Consider the following 11,228-nt stretch of genomic DNA (forward strand, 5'->3'; position numbering starts at 1 on the left):
AAACTTTGTGAACAGTTTTCTTAAAATAGTCTAATATGTTTCTCACTTCTGAATTAATGGTAAAGATGAGATTCACCATAGCTCTGGCTTTTGGGCCTATAGATAGAGTCCTATCTTATCCTTAGTTCCAATATTGGGACCAGTACAGGATGTGAATCTGTCTGGATTAGAGCATGTATGGTAACACATCTGCCATCTGTCTGGATTAGAGCATGTATGGTAACACATCTGCCATCATCTTTGCTATGTAGATAGTGTGTTTGGTTCTAGTTCAGCATTTTGTGGCTCTGTGTTTGAACAGAAATGAGGGTGTGTGGGGGTCTCACTTGCTGGCAGTTTAGATCTAGAATATTTTGTTGGTGACTGCAAAAGTTGTTTGTGTGGTACATTATGTGCCACATGAACTGTAAAATTGTGTAAAATTTGGTTTATCATCATCTACAGACTGTAGACATGTATAGTTTAAAGCACTATTTATGTTTTTTTTTATTATAAGTAAGTGCTAAAAATGTTTTTGCTCGTGCACTTTGCGCGCTCACATGAATTCTTTGTGCCCCAGGTGTGCCCCAGTACAGTATTAGGTCTAGTGACGCCCCTGCCTCCAGGCCTCATCTGCCAAGCTGGTATACGGCCAGCCAATGCAGGTCCCGGGGGAGTTCCTCCCAGATGTAACAGCTCCCTGGTCAGCTAGCTATTTTGTTATGATAGGCTAGTGCTAATCCCCTCTGAGTCTGGGCTGACCTGTTATCAACATCCGGGGGCTGTAGGTTGACCTACTAACCTCTGACCTGGATGATGTCATCTCCCACCGCGGTGCGGCGCGGCTTGTTGCTACTGCTAATGCTGTGGTCCATTTCTGCGTGTTTCTGACTTGTCAGAACAAAATGAGCAGCTGGTCGAAGTTCAGCTTCCACAGGCTTCCTCCCCGCAGCCTGGACTTACTAAAGCTCCTTGCGCTAAAAATTGACCCGAATGCTGAAGCGGAATCATTATCATCAGAATGAGCCGGGCAGCGGTTGTAGATGACATCATCCAGGTCAGAGGTTAGTAGGTCAACCTACAGACGCCGGATGTTGATAACAGGTCAGCCCGGACTCAGAGGGGACTAGCACTAGCCTATCATAAAAAAATATTGGTGAAATGAACAAGTTTCGTGGCAGATAATGTGTTATTTAGAGGCTGCATTGTGTGCCCCGTGTACTCGCATTATACGGATATACGCGGCTCTCAGCTGGATCTTATTTCGTCGGAACAACTTCTAATGACACCAAAGTTATCTGGGTGAGTAAATGATTGTATATTATGCTAGAAATAGGTCCAGATTGTAAAAATTGGTAATTATCCTTTAAGGGGGCATTGCCCTTGGGACAGCTCTCCTTTCCGAAACACCTCCATTCCGACACACCGCTGTTCCGAAACACCCCCACTCTGAAACACCGCTATTCCGAACGTCCCACCGAAACACTGCTGTTCCGAATCCAAACCCCCACCCCTACAGCTGTCCAAGGTGCTGAACCGGGTGATGTTGTTTACACTCTGCGATGTGGCTTGTCTGTGAAATGCCCGCAGCTCCGGGACTGGGCAGATCTGTCCCACTTGCTTTCTCCCCCACTCCGTTGTGGGACATCTCCACAGTAAAAGAAATACACTTTTCTTTTCTCTCCCCCGCTCTGCTTGAGCACGGCTGAACCCGGCTTGAGCCCACACAGGTGCGGGCCTGCTGCAGCCTCTCTTGCTGACAGTGGACCAGGGGAGATGCTCTTTTGAGAAAATAGAAAACCCCGCTATTACGAAGTATGGAAGTCTATTCTCGGAAAGGCGGGGTGTAACCCATTGCCCCCTCTTGCCCCAGCATATAGCCGGCCTCGGACAGAGGTGGGATGCACCGGGGTGTGTGGCGCATGAAACTTGCGCCTGGAGACACTGCATTGGCGCAGTGGTATACGAAGCTGGAGCCCAATATGGGAAGAAGTTAAACACATTTCTCTGTGGATTTATTGTTGTTGTTTTAATACCTTCAACATATTTATCAAGCACATGAGCTGCTTGTGTGATAAAAAGAAACTGAAACCTCATCTTCTACAACAGGGCACTTAAAATATTTGGTTACTACATAAAGTAACAGTTGTTTTTTGCGTCAAGTATTCATATGGAGACTTACAAACACAGTGCAAGTAAAATCTTCTTTTTTTTTGGGAGCATGTCATGTTTATATAACTTCAGTAATTACCTCTGAATTACTTGCACAGGGAGAATGATGGGTCTGTGTACTTTGACAGCAGTTGCTAAAGCTAATGTTGATTGATTGTCTGGATAGCACAAATATGGATTACTACAAATGCAGTTGTCATGCTAAGTAAGGTAAAAACAGACACAAGCTGGGGCACACCTACACAAAGGGACAGGGCAAGGAGAAAGAAGGGACCTAACCCTAGAGCCGAGCTGTAACTGCGGTGGAGAAGAATGTGTGTGAGAGAAATAAAAGCTGTCTTGATTGGGCAGGTGTTGTTTGGTGCCACCCGCTGATTTGCATATATAAATATATAGACTCTAGACTTTCAGACTTTTTTCGACTGAAAAAATTAAGGTCAATACGTTAATTTGTTGAATTTAGTTGAAGCCAGTATTTATCGATGAAGTGATGAGTTTGACTTTTGCCTTGGTTGAGGCTTCTGACAGAGCAGGTGAGCGTTTCCTCTGACAACAGAGATGAAACATGAGGACAGGTCTGATTGTCTGATCTCTGATGCCATAGATTAGAGCACTCAGACATCTTGGGAAGATTATAATACACACATAAAGGACAATTTGTATCCGCACCAATATTATTCTGTCCAGGACTTTAGAGATGGCTATGAGCAAAGGGTTTTGTATAGTTGATGAGAGACTTAGGCCCAGCTGCACCAGATGCAGCAGCAGTGTGTTCCGAGCCTTTCTGGCTGAAGCTTTGTCTGTAGAGGCTGACCTGGCTGCTACCATCACACCAACATAGGAGAAAGTGACTGTAACACCACCTAGAGCAATCAAAAAATAAGTGGAGCTTATGTCATGAAGATCAGATATTGGATCAAGCAGCATGCTTTCTTTGCCACAAAAGTCCTTCATCTGCAAAGTCTCTAGCTCCTCAAATGGAAAATTAGAAAGCAAAATAACTCGCATGAAGACATCTAGGGAACTGATGGTCCAAACCACAATAATGGCCACTCCTGTGTTTTTGATGGTGATGATAGTAGTGTGTCTCAGTGGGTAACACACAGCTACATATCTCTCCAGAGACATCACCGTCAATGTTAGAGGAGAAATAACACTAGTGAGATTGGCGATCATGGCGAGAACACCACACACGATATATGTCATCCTCACCCTAAAAGCAGCGATGAGGTACAGTAACTGACTGTTTACTAGCAATATAGTGTCTGCAAAAAGTAGGTTGTACAGAAGAATATACCGAGAGGTCTCACGGAAAACTGGTTTACTCCTCAAGGTGAATAACATGGTCCCATTAATGAAAAGAAACACAACACATGGTACAGTACTTACAGTGGAAAAAAACAACCTTTCCAGTATCCCTCGTTGAGATTGAGTTGCATTTGACATCTTCAAAAACAATTGAAGAGACATAAAAACATTTATCCACTTGACATAAATGGACAGAACAATCAAAAGGAATCTTGTTCTGTTTCTATTCCTAGAACAGAAGACATATGCCAGTGTTTGAGCAGAGAATGAAGCAGAGGTAACATGAAACACACACATGCTTTTTGGTAGTTTAGAGGACGTGGTTGTGTTAATGTGAGCAGAGCTGGTCTGCAGGGTTTGCCTGCCACCACATGCTGTTTATGAACTCTGTCCCCCTATTCACCTTACGTAACACAATTACACACAAGCAGTTTTAATGATGTTCCCAACCATTTAACAGTCACAACTATTTCATCATTTTATCCTTGAGCGTGAGCAGCTATTATTAGTTCAAGTTAGAAAACCTATATTATCCCCTGGGGGCAGTTAGTTTCACAGCCAGTAGTAAGGATTCAAGATTCAAGACAACTTTATTAATCCCTTAAAACACCATCCACCATGTACTAGTAACACAAAACACATAAAAACAGAGAAAAAAAGAGAAAAAGTTGGCAGCTGAAATCTCAGAATTCTCACTTTTTCCCTCAGAATTCTGAGGCCCTATCTTCACGAAAACGGAGCTTCACCAAAAACAATCTTCTTCTTGTTTGTTTTGAAAAAATCTCCATTAACACGGCATCAGGCCCAACTTTGCTACTCTTGCAGCCCCTCTCCACGATCTGAGCCGCAGCCGACTGCCACATCATGTACAATGGACAGAGGTGACGGAGAAAGCTTTTCAAACCCTTAGACAAGCCTTGTGTGAGGAGCCCCAGACTTTACCAAGCCCTTCCTGCTGCACACAGATGCCTCCAGTATGGGACCCAGAGCTGTGCTGGCCCAGGTGGTAAATGGGCAGGAACACCCAATCATGTTCATCAGCAGGACCCTCCTAAAACATAAACGCAACTATGCTACAGTCGAAAAAGAATGCTTAGCCTTCAAATGGGCCGTGCAACACCTACGGTACTACCGATGGGGTCGGGAGTTCGTGTTGGTGACAGACCACGGCCCCACTGAAATGGATGGCCACAAATCGAGATAGGAACCAGTGAGTGACAAGGTGGTTCTTGGACCTGCAGAATTACAAGTTCAGGGTTGAACACAGGCCGGAGAAGGCTATTCAGAACGCCGATGCCATGTCGAGGATGTTTGAAGGGGAGTCGGAAGCTCCCTGACCAGGCAAATGATCTGCTATATTTATTTACTTACTTATTATTTTATTAGCGGGCGAGCGGCCACATCGCCATGCGACCATAACGAAAAACTGAAAACAAATACACTATAATCTCTCTCAGCAAACCACAATCAGCCTCGGCATCAAATAGTGAGCAGATATTCACATCTCCCATCTCAGGAAAATTCTAAAGAAAAAAGAAAGAGAGAGACGCTCCGCGATGCCTCCTTTACGCACAGCTGTTTCTGATTTCATTCCAGTTAGGCATGGTATTTGTTTATGTTGTGATCTGTGCACACGGGTTTAAATATAGGTTACCAAATATGAGTGTCTTTATTAATGGAAAAGGGGTGTGTGTGTGTGTGTGTGTGTGTGTGTGTGTGTGTGTGTGTGTGTGTGTGTGTGTGTGTGTGTGTGTGTGTGTGTGTGTGTGTGTTTTTTTTACTGGGCAATGGCTCTCAATATGTCAGAGCAAACCTGAGGTATACTTTTTTTTGCCCAACGGTGACTATTTGTGTCATACAGTAAGATACCCATTGTCCTCATGGACATTGATTTTTGAGAGAACTACTTATAGAAAGCTGAAAATATGAATTACTAATAATAATACTAATGGGCCCTTATGGTCCCTAACAACAATTACTTTTTTTTTTAAGGTTGTGATAATCCCAATCCCAAATAATACTTCCTGTGCAAAGGCAAAGTTTAGGTATTGTACTTATTAGGTCCTACTTATCCCAGATAGCAAGGATAAATAAATAAAAAAATCCACACCCGACAAAAGCTCGGTTCTCAGGAGGATAAAGCAAAATAAACCAGCTGTCCACAGCAGAACCCCTGTGTGCAATGTGCCTGCTACTGTACCATTTGAGTTAGTCTCAGTGGACTCCTTTTTTGGTGATTATAATAACTTGACTGAATTTGCACAATTCTACCCAACTTGAAATATGTCAGGAAAAACTATTGCTGTCAAACTCTTTAATAACTTTCCCCTGAAATTAAAGAATAGAAGTGTTGCCATTTATTACACAAGAACAATTTTGAAGGACTATGGTGACCCTGTGTCATGTATAATCTCAAACATTTAAAAAATATAAACAAAAGCTTGATGGTACAGGAGGAGGCTTTAATACCCCTTCTGTTGTCTCGGCACTTTATCATACATTGTTACATGTTCAAACATTTTCATTGGTACAGTTCATAATAGATCCAAACCAAGTAATTGCAGACATTTGAGTTTGTACAAGTAATTATAATTAGTGTATATTGAAGTTTCTATTTTCATGTTATATATGAACATTTCACATTTTAACAGTATGGCCTGCATGTTAAGTTAGCAAATGAATCTCTACAACTGTTGATTATACCTATCCAGATAAAGTACTTTCATGAGTAGCATGAAGCAAACCCAGATTCAAAGTTAGTGTTTATCTATGAGGTGACATGTATGCTGATTTTTGTCTTGTTTGAGGCTTCTGACAGAAAAGGTGAGTGTTTCCTCTGACAGCAGAGATGATACATGAGGACAGGTCTGATTGTCTGATCTCTGACGCCATAGATTAGAGCACTCAGACATTTTGGGAAGATTATAATGCACACATAAAGGACATTTTGAATGCGTACAATAATTAATCTGTCCAGGACCTTTGACATAGCAATAAGTAATGGGTTTTGTATAGTTGATGAGAGACTGAGGCCCAGCTGCACCAGATGCAGCAGCAGTGTGTTCCGAGCCTTTCTGGCTGAAGCTTTGTCTGTAGAGGCTGACCTGGCTGCTACCATCACACCAACATAGGAGTAAATGACTGCCACAACACCTAGAATAAACAAAAAGTAAGTGAAGCCTCTGTCGTAAAGATCAGACATTGGATCAAGCAACATGCTTTCTTTGCCACAAAAGTCCTTCATCTGCAGAGTCTCTAGCTCCTCAAATGGAAAATTCAACAGCAAAAAAACACGAGTAAAAACACTTAGTGAACTGAAGGTCCAAACCACAATGATGGCCACTCCTGTGTTTTTGATGGTGATAATAGTTGCGTGCCTCAGTGGGTAACACACAGCTACATATCTCTCCAAAGACATCACAACCAGTGTTAGTGGAGAGATTTCAATTGTAATGTTGGAGAGCATAACAAGAACACCACACACAGGATATGTCAGCCTTACTCTAAAAGCAGCAATAAGGTACAGTAACTGACTTAGAGCCAAGTTCATAGTATCAGCAAAAAGTAGGTTATACAGAAGAATATACCGAGAGGTCTCACAAAACACTGGTTTACTCCTCAGGGTGAATAACAAAGTCCCATTAATGTAGAGAAATACACAGGATGGCACTGTAGACATAAAAGAAAACAACACTAATCCCATTAAGCCTTGATATTGCAGTCCAACAGTGATGTTGGTCTGAGACTGATTCATGAACATTTTAGAGAAGTATTATTTACCAGTTAACGTAATAGCAGTATAAAAGGATACTCTTCTTCAGTTTGCTATTGTTTGACAGTGAAGGTCTTGTGACCCACACATATTTTATGAGCTCAGTCCTCACACCTACATGACACCATGCTATGTGTCACATGGGTGTGACCCAGTTATGTTAGTAATGGATGATGCAATTCCTCTATCACAATATTACACTTCCAGTCATAGTTTTAAGACTTATGACGGACATGGTGGATCAGTAAGTGCTTAACTGCTAACAGTGAGAAATTAGGGCCGGGACTCGATTAAAAAAATTTATCGAATTAATTAGAGGCTTTGTAATTAATTAATCGCAATTAATCGCATTTTAATCGCATATAAATATTTGACCTGAGAACAGTGAGAAGCATTTTTTTTCACATGGATTTTAGTATACCATTGAATGACTGAATACATAAGCTTAAGCATTCAAGGTGGTACTTAACCAAGACCAACAGACTAGGGATGCAAATTATCGATTAATTCATTAATCGATATTTGATACATACAGATTAAATGGTCTTTCCTTCCAATACACTATGATGATTACTGTAGTATTTAACTAGGCTATTTAAATCACAGTAGCATAAACTGATTTGTTGAACTCAGCCTGTTGGAAACATTAAAGCAGAAGTAAGCGATATATTTGTGTTAATATAAGTCTTAAATAGTTGTATCTTCCGACAGCAATCCCTTCTATAGAGTGTTTGGACCGAAACACGGGTCTGTCAGTCACTCTGCTCTGCTCTGAGCCCAGGAGAAAACTTTTCTCGTATCCTACAGTTTTTATCCAATGAGCCCAGCCAAGGGATGCGCGTGAATGTGGTGACGTAGGGACGAGGACTGTTATGGTGCGTTCAAGGCAGCCCGTAACTCGAGTTTTTCCGACCTGTGAAGTCGTACCAGTTCGATCTGGTACGAGTTCACGGGTCAGAAGTCACGAGTGGCCGTTATAGTGACTTTCACAGGTAAAACAGGTTGGAAAAACACGAGTGGGTTGCCTGAAACGCTACAAAATCGTAAGTTGTGACATGAAGCTGTAATTTACGGTTTCAAAAGCCTGCCTGGAACGCAGCATTCGCCAAAACGACCGGATCACTTACTTCTGCTTTAATAAAACTCAGTAACCAGTCACACAGGCAGCTCCATGTTGTCCCTGTGTGATGTTCAGGGACAGGTCAGGACAGTCTGAAGACAGACAGCTCTGAGGGTGAAGTCCTATCATAATGAGATGAGATGCACCTGTGACAGTGACAGGTCATAGATATAGCGCTGCAGCTGAGCAATTAGCGCGATATGGCGCATTTAGCGTGCGCCCGTGTCTGTGTATCTATGTGCAGGCAGAGATCAGAGATGGTGTTTTAAATAACCATGCTAGCGTTTCACCAGCTCTCATCTCTGCCAGTCAGCCTCTCAAACTGCCGCCTCTCTCGCGTGCGGGCGCACCGCACGTAGACACACGTGAGAAAAAAAAATAAATAAAAAAATAAAAAAATTAAATAAGTGTGATTAAAATGCGTTCATTTTTTTAACGCGTTAATTTTTGTGGAATTAATTAATCGTAATTAACGCGATAAAGTCCCGGCCCTATGAGAAATATTTTGTTAGAAGCCAGATTTCAAATCTTCTATTGACTGATGTGTGTCTCTTCCTTATCTACTACTTCCTACTTCCTCACAGAAGAAAATTTGTCTCTGACCTTAGTTAAAGCAACTATAAAGAACCTTTAATTGGATACGGAAAAAGTCTCTCGTTTCTGCTGATGTCCCTGTATGACCTACAATAGCAAATGAGGCCATCGGAAGGAACATAAGCTATTTTTTAACAGTGTAACACTATACCTTCGGGAGGCAGTGGTCGGGTTGGTCCACTGGACAAAACTATTTACGGCACTTGGATTGGAGACAGCACATGCAAGCTAGATACCGTATATCAGAGCTGACTAAAAAACCAAAGAGGGAGTAATGGGCAAATTCCACTGGATGCGGATCGGCTGCGGTTCTGTTTCTATTCTAGTCTGTGTGTGTTTCTATTCTAGTCTGTGTGTGCTTCCACCGCCACTGGCACCCGGCGGCCCTCCACAACACGCAGAGCTTTTACTTTTGCCAGACGCCGGAGCACGGCACGGTTACACCCCGCCTTTCCGAAGCCCCGCCTTTCCGACAATAGACTTCCATTCATCGTAATAGCGGGGTTTTCTATTTTTTCTAAAGACCCCGCTACTCCGAAAAGGCCAGTGGGGGAAACCCCCCCACTCCGAACGGACAGACGGACCTAATCAGAAAGGAACCAGAGGCTGTGCAGTGCGCAGTGCGCAGTGATCCTTTTTTCCTTTTTGGGGTCAAACGGATCATGTGCATAATTAACTGCAAAACAAGCAAATACTTCATATTAATGACATAATGTTCATTATGCTTCTAGCCTGTCTAGCCTCTACCTGGTCTTTTTACTAAACTTAACCAACTCCTTTCTTCATTGCCTAAATCCAACCAAAGCATCTCCCTCAGTCAGCTGTCAGCACGAGCGGTGGCTGCAGCAGCCTCGCGCCCCTGTGAGCTCAAGCCGGCTTCAGCCGCGCTCGAGCGTAGGAGGGGGGGAGAAAAAGAAAAAAAGTGTATTTCTATTACTGTGTGGGAGATCTCCAACAACGGAGTCTGGGAGAAAGCAAGTGGGACAGATCTGTCCAGTCTCTGAGCAGCGCACGTTTCACAGACAAGCCACAAAGCAGAATGTAAACAACGTCACGCGGTTCAGCACCTTGGACAGCTGCGGGGGGGAGGAGGGGGTGTCGGAGTAGCGGTGTTTCGAAGTGGGGGTATTTCGGAACAGCGGGGTGTCGAAGTGGAGGTGTGTCGGAATGGAGAGCTGTCCCCGCACGGCACATAAATTAAAAATATTTAATTAAATAAATTAAGCACAGAGCAGCTCGTGCTGGACAGGAAATCATGTACAAAATACAAAACAAAACACCCAGTTAATTTTACGGCAGATCATAAACACTATGACAGCATGAACGAGGAGATACTGATTGTAAAATCCCAAAATAGGCAGATCAACAGGTCAGCACCGAGTTGTTGCACGCGACCAGGAGATCAGGATGTTTACGACGCTATGCGCTGGTGCTCATGGGTTAGGGCAACAGTGGCAGCAGCTTTTTTAATAACTAAGTTTTTTTTTGTCTTGTTTTGATGGCTGCCTGTGACGTGAACTACCGTTTCAGCTAGCCTCTGCCGCCATACGCTTCTGCCTGGGACAGATGTTCTGACACCGCCTGTTTTTGTGGCTGATGAGGCGTTCCCACAGCAGATCAACCTCATGCACGGGAGCGTACCTATGTTCCCCGGGTTCGAACCCCCTTTTTGAAAAAGGGTCCTATGTTCCCCGTTTTTCCCAAAAAGGGTCCTATGTTCCCCGGTCGCAATACATACATACATAGGTCCTATGTTCCTAGGTCCTAGGACATAGGTCCTAGGTCCTATGTTCCGCAAAGTCCTATGTTCCCGACTTTGCGGAACATAGGACCTATTTTCAAAAAAAGAGTCCTATGTTCCCCACTGTTGCCGGTCGATGGATTCTCTACATATCCGGACTCTATCTATCTGGCCTGTCTAGCCTCTACCTGGTCTTTTTACTAAACTTAACAAACTTCTTTCTTCATGGCCTAAACCCAGGGCGCATGACGTCCGTCCGACTACCCATTTCTCCGACCATACATTTCTTTATTTTTGCGTCCATTAGTCCAACCTCCCATTTCTCCGACTTAAGTAGCCCTAACCCTTAACCTTACCCTAAACCTAACCTTAACACTGTAGAATGGGTAGTCGGAGAAATGAGCCGTCGGACTTATGGGCAGTCGGACTGATGTATGCTCCCCCTAAACCCAACCAAAGCATCAGAGTAGATGTCTTTTTTTCTCCCCCAGACTGCTGTCAGCAGGAGCGGGGGCTGCAGCAGACTCGCACCCATGTGAGCT

General features: G+C 43.4%; 2 protein-coding genes across 2 annotated transcripts; both read right to left on the reverse strand.

The window, feature by feature from the left end:
• Positions 1-2,610: 2,610 nt before the first annotated feature.
• LOC146960640 (odorant receptor 131-2-like) lies at positions 2,611-3,597 on the reverse strand. Its single transcript, XM_085772195.1, has one exon. It carries the CDS (start codon positions 3,595-3,597, stop codon positions 2,611-2,613), a length of 987 nt encoding a protein of 328 aa, XP_085628321.1.
• Positions 3,598-6,222: 2,625 nt separating this feature from the next.
• Positions 6,223-7,219, reverse strand: LOC146960641 (odorant receptor 131-2-like). Its single transcript, XM_085772193.1, has one exon. It carries the CDS (start codon positions 7,217-7,219, stop codon positions 6,227-6,229), a length of 993 nt encoding a protein of 330 aa, XP_085628319.1. The 3' UTR covers positions 6,223-6,226.
• Positions 7,220-11,228: the final 4,009 nt, after the last annotated feature.

The sequence above is a fragment of the Trachurus japonicus genome, unplaced genomic scaffold (genome assembly GCF_045865225.1).
Source record: "Trachurus japonicus isolate A0001 unplaced genomic scaffold, Traja_1.0 AP030150.1".
NCBI lineage: Eukaryota > Metazoa > Chordata > Actinopteri > Carangiformes > Carangidae > Trachurus > Trachurus japonicus.